The 24,685-nt window shown below is 41.6% G+C and overlaps 1 protein-coding gene across 3 annotated transcripts in view; it reads right to left on the reverse strand.

Annotated features, from left to right (window-relative positions):
* The window catches only part of GMDS (GDP-mannose 4,6-dehydratase), a 633,896-nt gene that overhangs the window by 42,549 nt on the left and 566,662 nt on the right, over positions 1 to 24,685 (reverse strand). The window contains exon 10 of one of the 3 annotated variants that reach the window (XM_044257891.1): positions 17,946 to 18,073. The exons of the other annotated variants lie outside the window; for them this stretch is intronic. Coding sequence (XP_044113826.1) covers positions 17,975 to 18,073 — 99 coding nt within the window. The 3' untranslated portion in view covers positions 17,946 to 17,974. Of the gene's footprint in view, positions 1 to 17,945; positions 18,074 to 24,685 lie in introns of those variants that run through there. 3 annotated transcript variants of the gene reach the window in all.

Below are 24,685 nucleotides of genomic sequence, written 5' to 3' on the forward strand. Positions count from 1 at the left end.
CCTGGGGTATAACTTGAATCAGCTGGAGGACTTATGTAGTAGGTATCTCCTATAACATCTATAGCTGATTTATGACATATTTACATTTTTTGGTTCCCAATGTCATGGTGTCTTTGTAAGCTAGGCACAAAGCAGCTAACTGGAACAATGGTGGAGATCTGGAAATAACTTCACCTCTTCTTTAACAACATGAACTCAGCTGGGCACCTTCTGTCTAGCAAACGAATCTCCCAGCTGGTTAGCAGCCATTTATGGAGCAACATGTGGGGGGAGGGCACTGTGTTTTCTGTGCAGCACAGGTACCCTTAGAGTCCTCACAGGACAACAAGTCAAAGCCTGGCTAGATGAGCAAGACCAAAGAGTCACCCTTGATCACAGACTATCATAAGCCTATTTGCAGCTGTGCGCACACGGGGCCTCGGCCATTGACTCAGCAAGCCCCCTTAGAGGGGGCCAGAGGTGGGGTAGAGATGGAAGAAGCAAGTCTGCTCAACAAACTGCTAGATGGCTGGACTCAGATTGATCAAAGTCTGCCATTTTGCCTTGTCCATCTGGAACCATAATTCAAGAATGAAATTGCCCTAGGTTTTCTCCTCCCCACCATTAAATTCCATTCAATCATAGTAGGCAAAACGCAGTCACGCTCAAGCAGCCAGATGTTATCATTACAGACCTTTCTTTATAAACCGATGCTGAAACTTGAGTGGTTGATGAGACCAGCTAAGCAGTTGTACCTTTGACCCTGCTGCATTAAACTTGCCCTATCAATTTAAGCTTAGTATAAACACCATTTCCCAGAGCCCCTCATGAAGTCAGCGGTGAGAAGAAGCTGACTAAGCCTAAACATTTTTTAACAGCAATCTTGTCTTACAACACCAAGGGGATTTGCTGGGTATCTGGGGCTTTATAAAACCATATGAACATGCTGAAAGAATTAAAGTCCTTTAAAAATGAAAAATTGATGGTGACAGTCCTTTCTGAAGACCAGTTGGTATAATGGCAGCATAGGAATGGGTAGAGAGTTGGTCTGAAATGCTTCTGCATTTTTTTAAGTGACATATTTTTATGAGTTTTTCTTCTATCCCAAAGGTTTACTCTAAGGTGACCATTCCAATAAAAAATGAAAAAGTGTGTCCCAGTTATCAGTAGCCTGGACATTTTAAGAGACACTGAACATATTTATTGTCCTGGTTAAGTTTCTTTCTAATGAAGATTGGGACCCACTCCCTATGCAAGCATCTTAGGTCATGATATCATAATTTTCCCAAATCTGCATGCAGCTGACATTCCAGTCAAGTTGCAGCCACATACATGCCCTGGAAGAATGAAGGTAGTGACCATTACATTGTTCTTTATTTATTAACATCTCAAATTAATGAAACTTAGATGTTCTTTAAAATATAAGAATATATTTATGATTTGTAAATAAATATACACAATGTGAGGCTATTTCAAAAAAGATCAACGTGGGCAGTGTTCAATTTTTTGTTTGTTTGTTTGTTTGGTATAAAAAGAGTATCCAGTCACTTTGTGGCTTAGTTTCCAAATAAGTAGAATACCATCACTTTCTGTTAAAATGCTAAAATTGTGCACTGATGAACAAATACTTGCATCACTGTAGGATTTATTATAAACACTAATGGAAATTACCTTGAAAAATGTTTTATCAATAAGATAAAAAAATCTTGGAGTTATAAATTATAAGTTTTCAAAAAAAAAAAAAGGCAAGAAATGTAAATATTTTCAAAGACACAGGGGAAAAAAGGAACCTAAGCACCAAAAGAGAACATTCTCCACTATGGGGAAAAATACTATCACCTTAGGAATAAGGTGTTTTGGAATATGTGTTGCCCGATTCTTGCAACATCAAACACGGAGCAAGGCATTGGCTCAGGACAACAAAAGCCAGTGAGTTCTCAAAAGGGATTGTCACGTGGACCTCATATACACTGGAATTAGTGAACCGTCACAGATTTGAAGGGAACATATGTCTAACTCAAATCCACACTATTGAAGAAAGAATGCTCCATACTCTTCAACTCTAATGTTGAGGTCAAAGGAAACTTTGTCAAATGTCTTGCTAACTTGATTAAAAGAGTCATTATAATTATTTTCTTCAGAAGGAGAAGGAAGAAGAGGCCTTTATTTCATGGGAGAAAGGGATGAAGCACTGATGTAGGCCTTGGGAGGGTTGGGACCTAAGCTTGGTGCTGTCATAGTCAGTTTTTGGAAATTTCATGAGCCTCTGTAGAGCCTCACCTGCTCCTCTGGGACTGTGTACTTCAGAGGAGGTAGTATCTTATCTTTTCCCAGGCTTTTCAATTCTGGCTCTATGCTTCCCAGGTACGTGTTTCTCTGGGACATAATTCAGAATTCTGTGGTTTTTTAAAAAAATATTTTATTTATTTATTTGCCAGAAAGATGAGAGAGAGAGCGAGCGCACAAGCAGGGGCAACGACAGACAGAGGGAGAAGTAGGCTCCCTGCTGAGGAGGGAGACTGACATGGGGCTCGATCCCAGGACCTGGGATCATGACGTGAGACGAAGGCAGACACTTACTCGACTAAGCCACCCAGGCATCCTAGAATTCTATGATCTTTAAGACTGTTCTCATCTTTAGGTTTCAGCAAATGTATGAAACGTTTGTTTAGAGAGAAAAATGGGCTTCGTGAATAACACCTTCCTTTGTCACTTAAATAAAAAGAAACAATATGCATTGTGTGTTTCGCTATTTAAATGGGGGTGTTGAAAAATGATGTCATCACCTTCTAGAGCACTCCACAGTGAACGCATCAAGTTTCCACTTAGATGCAGAGGATTGCCATCAAAAGCTGTCATGACCTGTCCAATGTGGTCAGGTGATGGTAGAGACCAGAGAAGCCCTCTCACGGAAGGCTTGGTGGGCTTCTCAGGAACGTCTCCTCAGCTGTATGAAGGAGTAGAAATATTGAGCAGTATTTTTAGACCCATCAAATCTTCAGGAAGAATCCAGTGCACGATCTCAGCCCCAGCTGAGGTGGGGTGAGAATGAGGGAGCTTTGTGGCCATGCTGGGCAGCCTTCTGGGATTGCAGGGCAAAAGGGCAGTGCCTTGGAAAGGAGAGGGTGTGAAATGCTTGAAACGAGGACCAGAGGCAGGAGGGGATGTCTGTGCCCAGGTGTTGTACACAACTTTCAGACACAGCACTTCTTTTGCTTTGATTTGAAAGGGCTATTGCAGACTAAGGGTTTCTGTTGGTTTGCCTTTTTCCCCTGCACTAAAAGTGAGATGAGAATGTCTGGGGAAACTATCTGATCATTAGTAAACCTTTCCCACTTAAGGTATCACTGGCTGGAATGAGGGATTTATAAGCTTCTGAGGTCTCATGACTGGTGATTGATGCTTAGGTTTTCTTAATTAATGAGAAGGTCAGCTATTTAAAGGGCAATAGTTTATCCATATGGGGATAAGACAGAGAAAAAGTACATTCACATGAAAAGTTAGAATTTTTTAAAGTTGGTTTGTAATTAAAAAGGACACTTAAAATGAGGAAAATTAAATAGACTTATATTCTCTAAACAAAATCTTCCTAAGGTAAGAGTTCAGTAGTAAAAGAGATAATCATCTCCTATGTCTTTTGTCTTCAGCTATATTTTTAGTTTTCATTCTGCATTCCATGATTCCAAAAGCTGAAGTCATCTGCAGGTCAAACCATGGCCTGGGGTGAGTACCTAGTACTTCTTTAAAAAAATGCATCTTCATTCTGAAAACATGAAAACTCTTGCTCTGAGGCTGGATTCAATGAACCACGCCTCTTACAAGTTGTTCATCTTTCCTCGCTCAGCCAGGCGCACTTTTGTTCAGTTTTGCTGTCACCACATTGCTGCAGGGCTTTTCGAAATTTGAGGCAATGAAGCTCATTTCCATGTTGCTCATCTCCCAGCAACGGTGAGGGCCTTTGGAAGGCGTGAGTCTAAGGACGGGCAGCAAAGATCTGATGGCAGTGTCCTGCAGACCACAGTAACACACAAAGGCCCCAGCACATGAAGCTTGTCCAAGGTGTTAATCAGCCTCACTAAGCTCGCCCTTTCTAAGCAAACTGTGACCTACAAAGATGCCAGCCTGTCGGAGCCTTGTGGCAGGCTTATCACTCTCGTTTATGAGTTTTCAGACACATTCATGTTGGTACATGTGTTTAAAAGGCTGTCTCTCACTCTATGCCCTGTTCTGAGTAAGTAAGCAACTGAAAGCAGCTTTTCTGTTAGGCTGCTCTTCTGTGAAGCGCCACAGTGACGAGGTGAATGGCTTCCCACTGGAATAAGGCCAAAAGCAACACCACCAGCACTCCGCACCACCACAAAAGACTACTGATAAAGGGCATTATTATTTTGTAGTCTCATACTCACCAACGTATAGACACGTAAACCACTGAGTAAACAGAGACACTGAATGAATGACATCATTCTGATGATTTAAGAGGTAAGCATTTTGTACATTCCTGAGTATGCATAAGAAAAATTAAAAAAGGCAAAATCACAGATCCAATACCACCACGTACTTCCTTATTGTATTTCTACAGAGGAAAGTTCTGTCCTGGATTAGACAATGCCTAGTAGTCACCCAGTAAAATCACACTTGGGGCTGGCTTCATGGATGATGGGTGGGGGTTGAAAGGTCCTGGCAAATTTGAAGCCATTGCTATGTTGTGTTTTCCAAAATGATGAAGGCTGTCTGGTGCCCACATCATGATGAAAGGAAGAAAGTAGATGGAATCGTGAGAGAATGCGAGAGCACTGGGGCGCAGGGATGGTGGGTGGTTCAGATAAAAATGGAAGAGAGGGAGAAGTCAGTGGGAAAAATAGGATGATGTGATAGAAAGTGAGCAATTCATTAGGTGGCTTGTGTGTGTGTGTGTGTGTGTGTGTGTGTGAGTGCACGTGCGTGCATGTATGCGCATAGGCATGCGTAAATATAAGGAAACCCAGAGTTTTAATTCCTGCATCAGAGTGATAATTCTGAGAAAGAGAAATCTTTCTGGAATTTCTAGTTTTATGTCAAACATCCTCTGTCATTATTTAAGTCTTTAAGATCAGTGTAAAAGGAGGCATTTCAGAATGCCTGGTCTCCTTAATAAGCAAATCAGATTCTGAGCGGCAGTTCTGAGACTGGTCAAGAGGACCCCGAGAAATGACAGACTGCAGAGGTTTCCCACAGTGTAGAGAGAAGACCTATTTTGCCGCTGGACTGAAAATCTTCCGGAAAGTGAAAAGAGTCTCAAGAAAATCCAAACACCTCACAAGGCAATGGAACAGTGGTGAGGCAAATTGCCCAGGGTTGGGGGGTAGGGGTGGTATTTATTTATGGGTGATGTGACCTGTCTCTTGCTGTATTCTTCCTTCCCTGTCTTAGGAGGTTTTCTGAGTCCTGCTGGTCTGAAGCCAGAGACGTCACCGGGCTGGAGAGAACTCCATTCCCTAGTGTCCTTTCTGGGTATGTCGGGAAACACAACTTCTTGCTGGCTCTGCACTCCCCACCACGCCCAGCCAGACATTTCAGCAGGGATTCGGAACGTACCACCCAATTCTTAATTCCATATTTTTAAACACAGCATGAAACAAACCATCGATCAGCCAACAGCAGCTGGCAGAGGATCAAGCAGGCCCACCGTGGTTTGAACTTTCGTGAAAACAAATGAGGTTTGGGATTTCAGAGGACCTCTCCAGTTTCAGGCCATCACTAATACCGATTATTTTCTCTCTAACATCACGGGCTGTCCGGTCTGCTCACCCTCAGCAGAATGATGCCTGTGCAAATCCACAGGCTGCCTGGTTGCCAGAAATTATAGGGCCATGTGGTCAGTGCATTGCCATATCCTATCTTCCCTCCCACCACTTTTTTGGCATGATTAGTCCACAAGTTTCTCACTATGACCTCTCTTCAGTTAAGTTGTCAAAAAGGGCTTCGTTCTTTTCTTAATAGTCTGTATTTTTTCGAGCATTTTGAGCTTTACAGAAAAATTACATAGAAAGTATAGAGAGTTCCCATCTATGCTTTTCCTCCTCCATTTTCCACACAATTTCCCCTATTATTAATATATTGCATTAGAGTGGTATATTTATAACAACTGATGAACCAATATCAGTGCATTGACTCAAATCCACAGTCTGCACTAGGTTCCCTCTTTGCCTCGTAAAGTCTCTGGGTGTTGATGAATGTATAATGGCACGTATCTGCCTACCATCACAGTGTCGTACAGAAGAATTTCGCTGACTTAAAGAATCCCTGTATCCCACTTCTTTTCCCCCTCTCTCTCCCCTTCAGGCTGTGTCTTTTGCCTTTTATCATATCTTATAGGTGAGAGCCAGATTTGACATATTGGATAAAAGAAACTAAGGTCAACAAGCCTCTGGTGTAAGGTTTATGTTTATCTGGCTACGAGTTAGGCTGTGTTTAGTATTTGCTGTAGCTGTGTCAGAAGCTAAAATTTCCTCCAGCATCCTTGTTTTTGTTTCCCCTTCTGTCTTCGGGTTTCCCTATAGATTCCTTCTTAAATGGAGTCTGACCCTTGCTCTTTCAGTTGTAAGCCCCCATTATTATACAGGGGGCCTGCTGATGCAGTGTTAAAATGTGGGAGTGGAGGAAACAGTCTATAATCCTATGGTTAGTTCTCACTCTATTGCTGGGTCTGTGTCCCTGGGCTGTGACCTTCATAAGCTCTCAGTTTTCCTCCTCTGCATCTTAAGTGATGCAAGAGAGCTAGAAAGAGCTGGAGGTGAGAATCTGCCTTTCCTCACATCAGGTAGGCTACAATAAAATACTTTTCCTTGAGAGAAAGCCTTTGTTAAAGGGGACTGATCTCTTTGGGCATATTTTAAAATGGTTACTTTTCTCCTCCTGACAAAAGCATGAGGGATTTTTCCTCATTCCTAATTCTCTGACCTTCACTCTGAGAACCAGGAAAACTCATGAAAGTGTGGGGTCCCCCTAATCCTGGGCCCCCAAGAGTTTTGATCTTTCAAGCTTGTCCACACTCAACCTCCAACAACTAATCACCACTGATGTGTTCCTTCCTGCTGCTGGCCCAGTGGAAGTTTCTGCTTCTGATGAGCTCTGATTCTCTGTATTTACATCTCTCTCCAATTTGGGGGCAACAGTTTGTCTCATGACCTCAGTTCTCTGCAGTATCTAAGAAGAGTTGTTGACTTTCAGTTTGTTCAATTTTTTTCTTGTTGTGAGGACAGGAATGAGAACTTCTCCATTTCTTATATGTTGGAGTGGAAACTTAGAAGTGAGTTCAATGGACATTTCTTTTTTCTCAACTAAATGCAACTCAGATTGAATGTGAAAAGGCAACACATAAGGCAGAGGCAGTGGTAAAAATCAGACAGGTAGAACATTTTAACTTAGGACTCAGCCAGAGGTAACAGATTAAAATAGATTTTATAATTATTTTTCCATATGACATATTTATAAGTTCCTGTAAAGAGGGATTTCTCTGTGCCAAAATATATTTTCAGGCGTTTCTTTTGATTATTTAAAATTATCATAAAAATCACTTTAAGTATTTTCATTTACACAAGCAATGGAACACAGCCCAGTCAGCAGTGTCACTCAACACTCCGGGGATTTCATTATTTGTTTAAAACAAGCATGCACCCCAGCACATTCTATGACCCAGAATATGATTCCGATAGTAAAGTAACATATCGTCTAAATGAGTGCTCCCCATACTTGCTGATATTGACCTCACGGGGAGTTTAAGGTCCATGAATGGCCCATGGAGTAATGATTGAGCACTAAATGGATGTAGAGGAAGGCACACCTTTATTTGCTATGTGCTCCACTCATGCAGAACACCTGCAAGGGAAGTCTGGCCACTGCAAGTTGCTACACTTTGGTGTGCACCATATTTTGATAATGTACAGAGTGTTTTATTGCAATCAAATAATATCTTCAGCTCTCACAACAGCAAAATGCAGGAACTTCAAAGGGATTCCAGTCCAACTGGAACCATCATTACAAAACAAATTTTAGCTTTATTGTTAGATAGACCACAAAGGGGCAGAGACTGTGCCAAAGTAAATGCTCTTGAAATCTCCTCTATATATTACCTTTGAACAATTAATTGGTCTCCTGGAGACAAGGAAAAAAAAAAGAAAGAAAACAAAATAAAAGACTGACAATGGAATATATTGTTCTTGGATGTTGTACTGTGGATAAACTACAGTCATAATGCACAAATACCTGCCAAATTGATCATTAATTTCAACTAGTCTGTAATTTTACACATTAGGCTGGGTGTTGTAAACTGAACTCAGACTTGTTTTGTAGATTATATTTTCAGTTAGGCATAGAGAGGAGATTCTACATCTAAGAGACTCGATCGTATTTAACATCCAGGCATTCAACAGGGCATCGTCACTGTCACCAAATCTCAGAAGAAACCTTCACTCACAAAGCCTTTCTCTGTGACTAACACAAATATTGAGGATGTGGGCCCTTCACCAACCTGACTTCTTTCAGAATCCTCCAGAGTGACAAGACATGGTCCTGGATAGCTGGGTTAGTGAACAGGGCAGATAGGAGATGAGTTACAGTGAATAAATGGGGGCCTGATCCAAGTAAGGAATGAAATGTTTTGGAGTTCCAATCAGAATCTCTTTGCCTATGATACTGATTTCTTTCTTTCTTTCTTTCTTTCTTTCTTTCTTTCTTTCTTTCCTTCTTTCTTTCTTTCTTTCTTTTTCTTTTTTTAAGATTTTATTTATTTATTTGACAGAGAGAGATCACAAGTAGGCAGGGAGTCAGACAGAGAGGTGGGGCAGGGGAGCAGGCTCCCCAATGAGCAGAGAGCTTGATGCGGGGCTTGACCCCAGAACCCCAAGATCATGACCTGAGCCGAAGGCAGAGGCTTAACCCCCTGGGCCACCCAGGCGCCCCAATACTGATTTCTCTTCTTAAATCTCTGTCCTCTGAAGTATTGTGCAATATAAAGCTTGGGTCAAATTTTAGCTCTAATTCTTTACTGTGGTCTATCTTTTACATCAGGAATGGTGCTTGTCTTTGGCTTTCCTCCCTTGGGAGCTATATCAGAATGCATAATGTCACATTGATAATGTTCTTTGAGATCCTCATGTTATAGGGAACTATAAAGGCAAAGTGCCATTGATGGCATATATTCTAGATGCAACATCTGAGCTGTAAGAATCACAGAGCAGCTCCCCCTGTAATTACCTCTGCTCAGGGTGCTCCCAACCAGGCAAACTACAGAACTAAGTCTGTGAGGACATCTGTCCAGGGTGAGTGCTCAAGAGTGCCTGTCATTTCTCAAACTGATGTAAGTGACCTCAAAGACTGCTTTTCATGGAAAATCACTCTGGAAGGTGTTTCCTAAAGAAGAGGCACAAAGGTGGACCAGAGATAATACTATTTAATTCTTGGTCTTTTCCCTCTGACAGTTCACATGTATTGCTACCTCCCTAGAGGGTGGCTAAAAAGAAAGAAGTGTGCATGTGCGCACGCACACACACACGCCCCAGAGAGGCCATGGGCACAGGGTGTATTTCAGGGCAGGGAGAGGGAAGTGTCTCCTCATTTCCCTCTTGGTGGTATCCTGCTACCTGGACATGTTGACACTTGTCAGAATGTGACAATAGCTTCTGCTTGACAGACATGTATGACATCACATTGCAAATTCTGTCACATTGTTGGAAAAGCCACTTATTTTTCAGTTGGCTGTGTTCTAGCATGCATGGTTCTAAAATGGCACAGAGGAAAGTAGCCCTATAGTGTTCAGAATCTGAAGTCTGGGAAATTACAAAAGGCTCCTTGCCCAGCAGGACTATGGCACAGCTGGGTGCACAGCACGACTGCCTGACAGAAAGGGCTTTCACCAAAGGTGGTTACTGAGGGCTGGGAGGGTCTAATGAAATCCAACAGACCCTCTGGTCTCCTTGAACACCTTAATAAAGTGCTGGAAGTTGAATAAAAAGAATGCTGTGGACTTGCGTTTAGCATATTTCACCTGGAAATTTCTCCTTTTTTTAAGATTTTATTTTTACGCAATCTCTACATCCAGTGTGGGACTTGAACCTGCAACCCCAAGATCAGGAGTTGCATGCTCTACGGACAGGAGAGTCAGCCAGGCACCCCACCTCCCTTTTTAAATGGGAAGATTATGGGATTCAGACTTAGAAGATCTGGCTCCAAATTATGGACCCTTCACTTAACAAGTCTTTCAACCTTTAGTATTTGATAATGTTCTACGTTTGTGCAATACTCTTTTCTTTCAAAACTTGGATGCTTTCTGAATACTTACACTTTACTTTTCCAATTGCAGATGTAATTGTGGGTGATTTGAGTGATTTTAAAGTACTTCAGAAATTGTGAGTGAGATTTATTTACTATGTTCTACAACTTACTCTAGGACAAATACAAAGCAAAGAGAAAAAAGAGTCTACACCCGTCCCCAAAGTCTTAGCACAATTTATAACATGTCACACTTTTAGATAGGAAAAAGCCAGCACTGTGTTAAGTCCAAACAAGATCTCCTGGGGCTCCTCTCTCCAGCCCTGTACCCCAACCACACTAACAACCAACATTAGGCAAACTGTTAGCATTTCTCATCAGCTTCACAAACACTCCCCAGCTAAAGGGATTCAGGTTTTTGTTCCGTGACTATGCTGGTACTTTTGCCACCTGTGTGGACCAGGGTCACAACATGCACACTAGGCCCAGGCAGCAGGCAGACAACATTAGTGTGGGACCATGCACCCAGGGCTCAAGGTCATCTGATTTCTCAGATAGAGGAATCTGAATTTTCCTGCAAAATCTCTGGCATTTAAATTCCAATAAAGAAAGCACCACTATTGGTTCGGTTGTTCCTGAGAGGGTCTCTGCGTGGGCAATGTTGAGGAGGGAAAGAAAACACATGCACAGTGAGTACATAGAAACCTCACTCTGCTGAGTTTGCTAACTTCTTTTCTGTTTGGGATTGGTTCCTATAATATGCATTTTACCCCACTGATGGCCCTAGTTTTAAAGGTTTTAGGATATCAGCTTTAAACCCTGTCACAAAGGACAAATTATTTTAACCCCCAAAACTGGCTGAAAGGCTGATGTTGGAGACCCAGAAAGCCTGGCTTCAGTGCTGACTTTTCTCTTAATTTCAGCAAATAGGATGTGAGGATTTATCCCCATAGGTTCCAAGGATCGGATGGATGGGTATCATATAGAAATGACAGGATATGCTGATTTGGGGAAATAAAAGATTTAGACATGAGAGGTGTTTTCATTTCACTTGTGTTTTCCCTAAATTTGTTTCTCAGTTAGTTAAAAATTCTCTCACACACACTCAACTTTGTATTTAGGACTCATGAGATGAAGTAGTAGGCTCTTAAGTTTTGACATGTAACTAATCATATTTCATCTGTCCTAAAACCCTCTAGATTATCAACAGAAGTTTCTCTAACTTTAAGTATATTTTGTAATTAAAAGAGAGTTGGTTTTTGGCACCAACAGACCTGGCTTCACACACACGGGGTCTGCTGTCTCTTAGCTATGTATGTACCTTACACAAGTCACCTGGGCTCTTCAGGTCTCAGTGTCTTCATTCATAAAATGGGAATAAAAACAATAATACTTAACTTCCTGCACTGTTCTGGGGGAGTAACTGAAATAATCCATAAATAGAAGGATATGGAGCAACTGGAACTCTCAGACATTGCTGGTGGGAAGGCCGAAGGGCAGAGCAACTTTGGAAAACAGTTTGGTAGTATCCCGTAGAGTTAAAAATATACTTCCAACCTGAACCAGCAGTCCCATTCACAAGTATTTACCCAAGGGAAATAAAAACATATGTCCACACAAACCTGGCATGTGGATGTTCTCAGCAGCAACATTCCTATCATTCCAAAAGAAGACAACCCGATGGCCCTCAGCGGCTGAGTGGGCAAACTGTATGCAGCCACACTGTGGGATACTACTCAGCAGCATCAAGGAATGAACGACTGACCTACTAAGAACGTGAGTGAATCTCATAGCCAGTAGATTAGGTGAAAGAAGTCAAAGGAAAAACTCCAAATGAATGGTTCCCCTTAAATGACATCCTAAAGAGGAAAAACTACAGTGACAAAAAGTGGAGCAAGGAAATTAGCTGCAAAGGAGCAGGAGAGAACTTTCTGGGGAAACGTTCTCTACCTTGGCTGTAATGACGGTTACACAACTGTATATATTGTCACAACTCATCAAATTGTACACTGAAAGAGGGTAATTTTTATTTTAAACAAATTATACCTCATTAAAGCTGGTGTGGGAGAAGGAAAAGCCAAGCCTGGTGCCTGGCACCAAGTAAATACCCCGAGCAAATTGTTAATCCTCTTCCTGTCAGTTGTCATTGAGAATGATAACCCTGTGCCCATCTGCGTTAATGTTGCCTGTCACCCAAGCCACGCTGATTTTAGGCTTAAGTGTTGCTTTTCCCCTTCAAGTACTTCTGACACAAAACTGCCTTTCCCCTCTCCCTTCCTTTCCCTTTCTTTCTTTCTTAACCTACCTTAAAAAGAAGAAGATAGTGAAGAGACCGAGCTTGATGTTTGCAAAGCACCTTGGGACATCTGGATAAAAAGGGGTATCAGAGTGCCAAGTGTTGGTATTACTCTTGTTTTCAACTATACAGACAATAAAGTTCTTTGATTGCGAAGTGGTTTTATTAATAAAGTAAAAACAAACAACCCCCCCAATACACCTGTTTAACCTTAAAAGGTAATTAGAGGCCAGTTGGTAATCTATTCCTCATCTCCTCCTATGCTGACAGATCACTGAAGCTCATGTTACCAGACTTATGCGGACAAGCTCCTGAATTCTGAGAGTGAGGCAGGCCTTAGACGGGCCTACTTGCCTTCACCCACAGCACAATCTCCCTGAGGTCTTGGGCTGGGCAGGTACATAGTAGGAACATTCAACAGGAAGAACAGAGTAAGGAAGGTGAAAAGGGACCAGAGGGGCACAGAAGTGGAAATTTTAGGCTTGGGTTGAAGGAAAAATTTTGGCTGTTTCATTCAAAATTTCTTGGCTTTACTAATTAATAATGTTAGGTGTTGTTGTTGTTGTTGTTGTTTAAAGATTATTTATTTATTTATTCGACAGAGAGAGATCACAAGCAGGCAGAGAGCCAGGCAGAGAGAGAGGAAGGGAAGCAGGCTCTCTGGTGAGCAGAAAGCCTGACGTGGGGCTCGATCCCAGGACCCTGGGATCAGGACCTGAGCTGAAGGCAGAGGCTTTAACCCACTGAGCCACTCAGGCGCCCCAATAATGTTAGGTTTTTAAAAGCTAACAATTTGTGACAACCTGTTTAATCTTAGCAGTAAGTTCTTAAATATCACATATTGAAGCCTTCTTTTGCCACATACCCGAATCTTAATTTCCCCTGCCCATTCTGGGTAATCATACCATAAAGCAGAGGAAAAAGATCCATTCTCTGAGACAAATGTCACTCCACACTGGGGACTTCTGGGCTGGTTCTCTATGACTGTGGGTCTCATCTGGAGGTGGCAGCTATTAGAATAGGAGCCTGCAACTCTAATTACGAGCCCTTTCCTGGCTGGAGGCACAGGGCTGTAAGGGGAGAGCAGAACCAAAGTAGTTTCTCATACTCTGCACTCTGAAACCCGAGATGACGCGGTTCTTTCCTGCACAACAGTGTAGAGCGTTCAGTTGGTGTTATGACTTGTCTGGTTCCCACAGAAGGAGGAATCCTGCCAAATATTTGTAATCTGCGCTGAAGTATGCAATCAGGGAAACCACACCCAGAAGCAAGTGCATGGCTGCGTAATTAAAATGATTTTGCTTGAAGACCAGATGGAAACATTGGTCAGGGGTGGAAGAAGCTGATGAATGAGCGTAAATGACATCTTTAACATATTGACTATGGTTCTGTGCAAAACATTTTCTCCTTGGGCTCTAGAAGACATGTGTCTTTCTCTACGCCCACTGATTCTTCACAGTATCTTCTCTATACATGTCATCATTTAAGACAATACCTGTATCTATTTAAAAACTCTACATAGATCCCCTGATTGGTTTGTATTTATGTAATAAGACAAAATGGACTGCATTTATGTGCAAATGATCTTCTCTTGTCCTCCAAGTAAGGCATTTTGTCATATTTTCTATGACACCACTGAGTAAAAGTGCATGATATATTAATGTAGGGCAACTTTGGGGACTGAACTATTTCGTGTGTTGGGGCTGGCTTCACTATATAAAATGGTTAAAACTACTCATTTTTCCAAAGTACTGGTGAGATAAAAGACTAAACAAATGAATGTATCATCCCAGGATACAATAAAATTATTTTAAAAAATAAGATTACTTAAATTAGGAGAGTTGAAATTTATTTTTTATAATCCGATAATAGCTATCAGCAGCGCCATCTGTTGAAATGTTATAAAATTTCCTTTCCTCTACCCCCAAATAATACTTTAAGCAAAGGAAGGCAAAAATATTTGGAATCACAGGTAGAACTGGAAATTTATGGTTGTAGTCCACCCCCAGTTTTAGGCAAAATCACAACTGCGATACTTTCAACAAGAGGTTAAGAGCTATTTGCAAAGCCCTTACCTACCTCAGTAACCTTCCCAGCGCTTACTAAACTCCTCACAGAATTTCTCCCATAATACAAAGCTAAATATCTCATGCTTTGACTCCCATGCATTTCCCGAGGCATACCCAACAGGCAAGATGAGAGGATGGGAACAGTTGGGCAGCATACATTACACAGTCTCTTAGACACGTCACTGGATAACTGGGGCTCAGAGCTGCAAGAGGCCCAGGCTTCCATTTTCCTGGGAAGGAGACTAAGGCCCGTGTTCTAGATCTAGGTCTTGTCCAAGGTCAGACAGGTGGTGAGTATCAAGGTCAGGACCTGAATTCAGGCCCCAGGTGTTCTGAATTTCAGCCCAGAACTCTTGCTAGTGCATTCCTCTATTGGCGTAGGGGTCAGTATTAACTCATCCATGCAACACGTCGTCATGGAGCAGCAGCTGTGTTCCATGCTGTCCGAGGCACTGGGCAGACGGCCTCGAGCACAAGGAGCAGAGTCTCAGTCTCAGTCTCACAGGGCTTACGTTCTAATGGGAGGAGAGATTCAAGAAGGTAGATGGTGGGCTGTGATGGGGGTCGCTGTTTTACAGAGGCTCCTCTGATGAGTGACATTTATACAGAGACGGAAGGAGGGAGGGAGCCAGCTGTGCTGTCCAGCTTTCCTGATGTAGAGCAAGTCTGTGTACCCTGGGGTGAAGGGTCAGTGTGATTTAAGAGAGGTGAGTGGTGCTGAGGGGAGGAGCTAAGCCCAGTGAGGTCGGGGGAGGGGTAGACCAGAGCGAGCCTGGTAGGTTGAGGGAGGAGTTAGGACTTCATTTGAGTGAGAAGGAAAGCCAAAGAAAGGGTTTTGAGGGAAAAGTAACATGATTTCAATTCATTGTAAAAGTGTCCCGCTGGCTGTTGTCATGAGAATAAAGTGTTGGGGACAAGGTGGAAGTTGTGAGTCTGGTCCTGGAAGAATTCATGGAGGAGAGCGTGGTGGCTTAGTTGAAGGAGGTGGTGAGATGTGGTGGGTTTTGGATGTGCATTTCCAAAGGAGAGTTCACAGTTAGTTGAAGGATAAGATGGGGGTGGGAATAGGGGGTGCGGGGGATATAGGAGAAAGACAGGAGTCATAGGTAACTCAGAGGCTTTGGGAATCTGCAAAAATAACCATTATATTTGTTGAGTACCTACTATGCATATGACGTATCATCTCTTCTAGTCTCAGAAACTGAAAGATGGGTATTCTCCCCTTATACAGACGAGATCGGGTGCGTTCAGGGTGGTATGGCCGGAGACTCCCCTTATACAGATGGGAGAAAAAGGCTTATAGAAACTTAGTAGCTTGCTAAGGTCACACAGGAAGGGGTGCTGAATGGAATATAGGTCTGACTCCAAAGCTCTTTTTCTTTCTCCCACTTAAATCCGCCTACAGCAATCAAGCAATTCCAGTTCCCTGTACCTTCTAAAATTATGTGGTTCCACTTTAAATCCTGTGATTATTTCCTGAAACTTGTCTACGAGCTCATGCACATCTTTAGTTGCTGAGTCACAAATTAACCACAGTTCTTGTAAGGTCTCCATTGTAAACACTATAGCCAAAATGGGAGAATTCATCTGAGGACTTTATACTCCTGTGTAGTTGAGTTTATTTTTAAGATATGGCTGTAATAGTCTTCATTAGGGACATAGTTATCAAATAAAGCAGAAATTCTATAAAGATAGCCAATTAACTTTTTTGCGGTATAGGCAGTTTCTTTGGGGGTAGTGCTTCTTCCAACTTTTGGCATTAATCAAGGAACATGAGTTTATTGGTGGGGGGGGATGTAAAGTCAGATTTCCATATACACACATGAGCTTTGCAATGGAAATAAATGATAGGACTATGCACTGGAGATCATCTAAAATCAATGTTAGAAGATATGTATTTGTATTTGGTCATTATTGTAAAGATTACCTTCTTATAAAATGGTTTTGTTATGAGGGTTGTGTTGAAAAATGATGCTCTGAAACTATAACTTCTTTGCCATTATCAGCACTAGCAGCCTATTACATAGGCAGATAAGCATTCCACTTTTACTTATTTATATTTCTATCCATCCATCCATCCATCCATTCATCCATCCATTTAACCACTTAAGAGATACAGCAGGAATGGCTTGTGTGGGAGATCATATTTCCAGGTAATCATGGAAGGATTCATCTACCACTTCCTTCTTTCTCTTCATTTGACTGCCCCACACCCAAGACTGCAAACATTAGCCAAGAGAGCCCATAAAATTACCTTAAGTGTAGGCTTTTAAAAGTACTTTGCAATGAGTACTTAAAAGCTTTCACTAGCTATTATAAAGTAACTTTTTATTCTCTGAATGAAATGTCTCATGACTAATGTCATCTAGCAATGTAGCAATCTTGGGACACTCCCCCTGAGTCACAACTAGTGTAGAATTGAATAGAGGTATAATTTAACAAACTACACCCACATTTTTGAATCAGATACATTTGTATCTTCTGATATAGATACTGGATATTAGGAGTAAACATGTTCCTGGCAACCCTGTGCAGGTAAACTTGTAACTCTGGTGTAGATTCCATCACTCAATGACACAGAAATCTTCCTTTTCTTTTGTGTTCCCAAACGATTTACCATTCCCAGAGATTTTGTCTAAATTGCCTTTCCATTGACTATAAGTCTAATTTGAGGGCTGTCTCAGATTGTAAGCTACTGGAACATATATTTACATAGTATAGTGTCATGCAAATGAGGACTTCCTGATTGCCTTCTAAAAAATTACAATGAAATTCAAGAAGAGCATGATTTCCTTAAGTCAAGTGGACCCTACCTGGCCTAATCTCAAATAAACATTCAAATTGGCTTTCAACAGTATAGAAAGCAAATGGAAATACATGGAATTATATACAAAACATGACCAAGTAATCAGACTGCTTTGTTAAGCAAAATGAAACAGTTGTATATTTACTATTACAAATGAACCGAGCATTGTTTCTTCTAAAGAAGTCATCCTGGACGTCTAATACAACTTACAGGCTGTCTTGGTTCAAAATATTTCCGGAGCATTTCTTTGGGAACTGCCTTAACAGTGAGTCTACAGGTCACATTAGAGAACCAGTTTTATATGGTATAGTGACAGTATTTCAAATTTGTTTTGCTTTCACAGTTTTAAGGTTCATAATTAGCATGCACTGAAAGCTGCCTTCCTTGTCTTTGTTCCCATATATCTCCTGTGTCCTCTTTGACATTTTCTCTTTGTCACTGATTTTGTGCAATTTGATTCTGAGGCACCTCAGTGTCCATTTCTTCCAGTTCCTTGTGCTTCATGTTGGTTGAGTTTCTTGGATCTCTGTGTTTATAGTTTTCAGGAAATTTGGAAAAAAATTAGTCATTATCTCTTCAGATACCTCTTCTGTTCTCCCCTTTTTCTAGGGATTCCATGACACGTACATGAGGGCATTTGAAGTTCTCCTCTGAAACTGATAGTCTGTTCATATTCTGGAAATTATTATTTTTTTTCAATTTATTTATTTTCAGAAAAACATTATTCATTATTTTTTCACCACACCCAGTGCTCCATGCAAGCCGTGCCCTCTATAATACCCACCACCTGGTACCCCAACCTCCCACCCCCCCCCCCCGCCACTTCAAACCCCTCAGATTGTTTTTCAGAGTCCATGGAAATTATTTTTTTTCTGTGTTTCATTTTGGATAGATTTTATTGCTATGTCTTTTCTTTTGCAATGTCTAATACATCATTAATTCTGTCCAATATAATTTTCATGTCAGACAGTACAGATTTCATCTCTACAAATTCAATTTCGGGGTCTTCTTTCTACCTTCTTTCTGCCTAACTTTTTAAACTATATGAGTACCATTCTAAACATTGACTTACTGTCCCTGCTACTAATTTAACCAACTAGGTTGGTTTTGATTGATTCTTTTTTCTCTGCATTCTGGGACATATTTTCCCACTTCTTTGCAAACTTGGTGATTTTTGATTAGATGCCATACATTGGGAAATTTACCTTGTGGGTGGTAGATGCTTTTGTATTCTTATACATAATCTTGAACTGTGTTCTGGGACACAGTTAACTTACTTGGAAAGAGGGTGATCCTTTAGGGTCTTCCTTTTAAAATTTATTAGGCAGTCTGGAGTAGTGCCCAATCTAAAGTAATGAATCCCCATTACAGAGGCAAGACCTTCTTAAACACTTCAACTAATGTTTCCGGATTTTGAACTTTTCCAGTCTGGCCAGTGAGAACATGCATTGTTCTTAGCCCTGTGTGAACACCTGGTACAGTTCCCTGTAATCCTTCCAGGTGGTTCTTCCCCAGACTTAGTTTCCTCATATGCATGTGCTGATCGGTACTTTTCTAAATTCTCCAGGGGACCACTGCACTCTGGAGTAATCTGTGCAGTTCTCTCCTTTGTGGTACTCTGTCCTATGGACTCTTGCCAGTCTGGCCTCTCTGAAATCTCATCTCTGTCCTTTCAACTTAGGGACTGTGCTGGGCTCTGGCTAACTCTTGTCCCCAGGCTAGATCTTGGAAACTCTCTCAAAGGCTCACTTCATTTGTTTCCCATTTCTCAGAGATCACTATCCTCTGCTGCCTGATATCCAGAGAACTGAAAATCATTTCCCCACACATTTTGCCATTTTTGTTTTGTCTTGTTCTGGACAGGAAGGTTAATCTGGTCTCTGTCACTCCATCTTGGTTGGAAGCGGAAGGCCCCCATGCTTAATTTTTGCTGGCACCTAGCATGGCCCTCAACTTGACAAGGGTTGACTTCATATGACTTTGCCTACTTCAGGAAAAAATCGAATAAAACTGCACAGGATAAAGGTCTGTCACTAGTAAGCTTGGTTACTAGTTTTTTCCCCTTCATCATTCACTGGCATGTAGTACATACTCTCAAGTATGCTGTGTTTTATGTACATTATCTCTTTTCAGTGTTTAAAACAACTTCATAAAGTAAATATTATCGTTCCCATTTTAAATATGAGGAAACTGAGACTTGAAGAGTAGACAACTTGTCCAAGGTTATAGAGCTAGTAAGTGATGGGCTGAGAGCTGAAACCAAGTTTATCTGATTCCAAAGTCTGTGCTCCTATTCATAGCACTTCAGAATATAGTGAAGGGAGGATCCTAGGCTACCACAGTGCGGAACAGGGATAGCATTCTTAACATGTGGAAGTGTACAGCACCTTCCCTGGTGACTTGAAAAAGCATAATGATAAAAATTACTCTGTTTCACTGGCTCTAACATGCAACTGGCCGTAACAGGGCAATATTATTTTATCTACCCCCAAGAGAGGAAAAATCTGCCCATTAAACTATGACAGTGTTTTAAATGGCACTAATTTTAGGATTCTGAAATGAAAATTAAAAGTTACATTTAAATAAAATTTAGACTCAGATTTAATGTTTTTAAGGGTCATTTGCACAGTCACATGCATCTCACCTTGAGAGCTGTTGAGCTGGAAAAAAATATGTATGTTAAAATCCATACAATAGTAATCATTTACTGGTATGTCTTTTGAACTATTATTGTATTTGATTCATCAACATTAAAAAGTAGACATTACACTCTGCATTCCATAGAAGTAGAAACTGAGGCTCAGAGAAGTCAGTAATATGTCCAAGGTCACAGAGCTAGTAAGTGGTGGTGCTGGGCTTTTGCTATTTCTTATACACTTATTTTTTTTTTAATCAACCTTAATGTACTAGATGTTTTATAATGGCATGTTCATCCTGTGTATCTGTGTATGCTTGTGTCTGCATGCATGTGTGTTCCTGAGAGCACCCTGGGAATCAGATCTGCTGTAGCAGATGGTGAGAGGTGGAAATAGGATTGGTGAATGTTGGCAGAATGAAATTTCTCATCTGCCAACAATCTAGTGATTGAAGAATCATGCCATAAGTGTACATAAACTTAGAAAAAGCTTAAAGATCATTTATGGTGGCAATAAATCAATTTTTAATTAAAATATACATCTGCTCAAATGAAAAATATTAATTGCCTTTATAGATGCCTACTCTACAGTGGTACATTACAGCCTCGAGACAAACTCTGCTTAGTGAGTCTAACTGTCTGAAGCTCTTAGGTTAAGGACCGCAACTTTGCCATGCCACACAAGGAAGATTCCTCTCCAAGTAGAACTTCCATTTGTTTCCTTGCTACTCCTGTCCCTGTCTGGTGTTACAGTCAGAGAACAGATTCATTCATCTTTCTAGGAACACATTCAAACAAACAAAACAAGCTTTCCTGGAGGTAAGAGTGACCCCTCAGGTGGGTCATTTACTATGACTGACAATCATAGCCCACAATGAAACACTTGAAGACAGCTAGTTTTCATCTCATCACTAATACAATATGCAATGTGGGGAATGCTAAAAAGCTAGGCTGCTGTTTAGAATCCTCATTTCTGATACTGGTTAAAAACCTCCACAGTGAGTTAATATTAGAAATAAATGGATGTCTGAGCCTTTAGTAAAAATACTGAACCCTGGGGGGGTGCCTGGGTGGCTCTCAGTTGAGCATCCAACACTTGGTTTCAGGTCAGGTCATGATCTTGGGGTCATGGAATCAAGCCCTGTGAGAACGAGACAGTGCTCCTCTCCTGACTCAAATTCTGTGCTCAGTGGGGAGTCAGCTTGGGATTCTTTCTCTCCCTCTGCCCCTCCCCCAGCTCACACACTTGTGTTCTCCCTCTCTCTCAAATAAATAAATAAATCTTAAAAAAAATGCTGAATCAATAAATGAGTTTGAAATAATAGAACAAAATATAACTCCCTCTGAGACTTCACATCAGTAATATTTTCTACGAAATTAAAGGTATGTTAATGCAAAGATGGCCACAGTACTGGCCTAGCAAAACAATACTTTAAATATGAACAATTTAATTATGTTTCCTATTTCAGAAGAGTAAGGGGTGACAGTGATACACAGGAAACAGATGTTCTAAATGTTAGATACTCATAATCACAAAGGGTTCACTCATGAAGTAGCAGACAATGTCTAATATGTCCGTTCTTCTTCAAAGTCTACATCCACATGTTTGGCCGTGACAGATGGAATGTGGAAGCAGCTCAGCGGCACTCCCAGGATTATGAGCAGTGTGCTTCCCCCTGGAATGTCCCTGTGCCAGGGAACCTGCTCTGTCACTCTGAGATTGCTGTGCCTTGTCTCTGGGTCCCATGTGCTCCCCTCCTGGTTCAAAATCAGTACCTGGCACCCAGTGACCCAAGAGTATTGAGGAGAAGTTGATGACTCAGTAGGCAAGCTGAACCTGACTGAGAAACAATCATGCACAGTTTTTTGTTTTTTTTTGGAAAAAAACCACCATCACTACCACCACCGATGATGGAAGAAATAAGAGGACAGGAGTTAACCCAGGTATATCAACTCAGATGATGAAGTTAGAGGCAGCCACACCTACGCACAGACAGAAACAGGAAAGAGAACAGAAAAGTGAAGAGGCAGAAACAGACACATTCACAAAAGGATGAAACTATTCCATGATCTTGGTTTGGTGCTCTTGAGTTCTTTATGCTTAAAGCAAAAAAGAAAATAACCACAGTGAAAAGTCATGAGACCCTTTAACCCTGAAGGAGTGACAGCTCCTGGCCTACTTCTGCACATCTGTAATATGCATCTTCACAAGAATCTTCCACAAAGAGAGCAGTCTGCCCCCTCAGTGTGCCCCTTCTGGAGTTCCCCTGCTGGCCAGGGCATCCCCTGCAATGGCTGCTCTGGAATGGAATGCTAATCCTTGTAAAACCAGCTGAAGAACTATGTTCCCCCCTGAGATTTTTCTTCTGTTCTTTGCTAATGATGGCTACTTAAATTGCTTTGTTTCTTCTTCACTTAAGTAAATATTCCTCAAGTTCTTGCACTAAATCTTTCTTTAAGAACAGGAGAAGGTTTAAGAAGTATGCACACATTAGTTTAGCACCTGGTCGGGTTACCAACAGCTTCTCAAACAGAATTTCTGTGGCTTTCCAAGGCAAGCCAAGATGGAAGGCAAGGCAGGCATTATTATCCTCATTTCACAGATAAGGAAAGTTGGGCTTAGAGGGGCTAAAAAAGGGACATGGTTCAAGTTATACAGCCCGGAGAAGAAGCAGGACAAAAGTCTGGACATCTTGACACTAAGTCCAACTATAGTCCAACTCTGCCAATAAAGTAAAAGAATGTGAATGGTTGGAAGGACAGCGGTTACTATAAAAAGAGTTGGATTTAATGTTCTTTAAGGTCATAAGGTAAAAGAACAAGGGTTTGACGTGTGGTTTAGCCTCTTACAAGATCTGTGACCCTGGGGTAAAAAATGGCCCCTTTAAGTATCTGCTTTTGAAAGACAGAAATAATGATAGTTACCTGCTAGGGCTGCAGTGAGGATGGAACAAGTGGCATGTAGGAGACGCATAGTAGTGTGTCTGTCACATAGTAGGTGCACAGCAAGATAGGTGTTATTCATGGCCATAATGATGGTTTTGCTATGTGAGCCAATAAGCCACAAGACTGCATGTTTAAAGTGTCTGTGATTCTTGATATTCCCTGTGAGGTTTAATGAACATCACTAAAGAACATTGCTGTGCTTTGGTGACAGGTGTCACTCAAGTTCTGGTGTCATTAACTTCTGCCACCTTGCCCGTGAGACCCTGGGGTGACACATTCACAGTGCTCTCCATGGGAGGAGGAATCCACTGGAAATGGACCTTTCTGCACTGAGCCATTGCTTACTGAGATGGCCAACCCCTCCCAGTTTGCCCAGAACTTTCCCAGTTTCAGCATTACTAAGTCCTATGTGGTGAGAATGCCCTTAGTCCTGGGCAAACTGGGATAGCTGTCACCTTATCAGTCACGGAGACTGACCTAGTAATAAAATTAAAAAGGAAAGACAAAAAACCTAAAACCTACTTCTTTTAAGATATTCCTAAACAGAAAAAAAAAAAAAAAAAGATATTCCTAAACGGAGAACAGTGCAAAAACCATGCACCTCTGTGACCCCATGTTCCAAACCAGTGGTTCCCAGAGTGTGGTCCCCAGACCAACATCAGCATCGCCCAAGAACACGTTGGAAGAAAAATTTCTGGGGCACCCTGCCAGGGCTAATGTGTCACAAGCTTTGGGGATGAGGCCCAGGACTCTGAGTTTTAACATGCCTTCTGGGTGATTCTGATGGTCGCTCAAGTTTGAAAACAACCGCTGGTTTAGACCATAAGCAGGAGTGACACTAGATTCTATGAAAAATGGAAACGATGGAAGCCCATGAGAGAAAACTTTCCTCCTTCACATGTTATCATTACTTCCACCTTGATTATTCAAATTGAACAGGGAAAATACTGGGAAAGCACCTCCCGCTTCCTTGTTCCACAGTAATCTAGTGTTACTTGGAGACTATCAAGTGGAAAGTATCTCCAAAAAGTCACACACTGACAAGAAAGGCATCTTTAGGGACAATCACACCTATGACATCATCTGTGGCCACATGTGAACGCTATTTATGTGTTCTAAAAAGAAAAGCGGAGACAAAGAGATACTCCTCCCAGGCCCTGCACACTAGAATCTAGTTTCCTCCCCTCAGCTGGTGCTCTAGGGCCGGACTCCAGTAATAACAGCCTCCTGGGGAGATTAAAGCCCTGGCAGCCACAGCTTATCTTGGTTAATGTATACTTTCGCTTTGTGTATATATGTGCAGATACATACGCTGCAGTATTTATAGACGATATACATGAGAAGTATTACAGGAGATGAGGCCGGGGACGGGTGGGCGACACCTATGAAGTCAGAACTGAGACCTTCCCCATACAACAAACTCAGTTTCCCCGAACCTCGGTCTGCTCCTGGGTGGTAAATACACACGTGCGCCTGTATCAGGAAGAACATCCTCCTCCCTGCAAACAAGTTCAGAAGAGTCTTTCTTCTGTTTCCAGAAAGAGTCGAGTATTTTGTGGTGGCCTCTTTTATCTCTGGGGATTTTGCTTATTAGAAAAATACACGGAATCACCGATCTCCCGACTAAGGAAATGAGATGGTCAGGAGATGAGCTGACTCAGGACTGCTGCTTTAAGTCAGGTCCACAAAGTGGGGTTGAATTGGAA

Source organism: Neovison vison, chromosome 1, assembly GCF_020171115.1.
Source record: "Neovison vison isolate M4711 chromosome 1, ASM_NN_V1, whole genome shotgun sequence".
In the NCBI taxonomy this organism is placed as follows: domain Eukaryota; kingdom Metazoa; phylum Chordata; class Mammalia; order Carnivora; family Mustelidae; genus Neogale; species Neogale vison.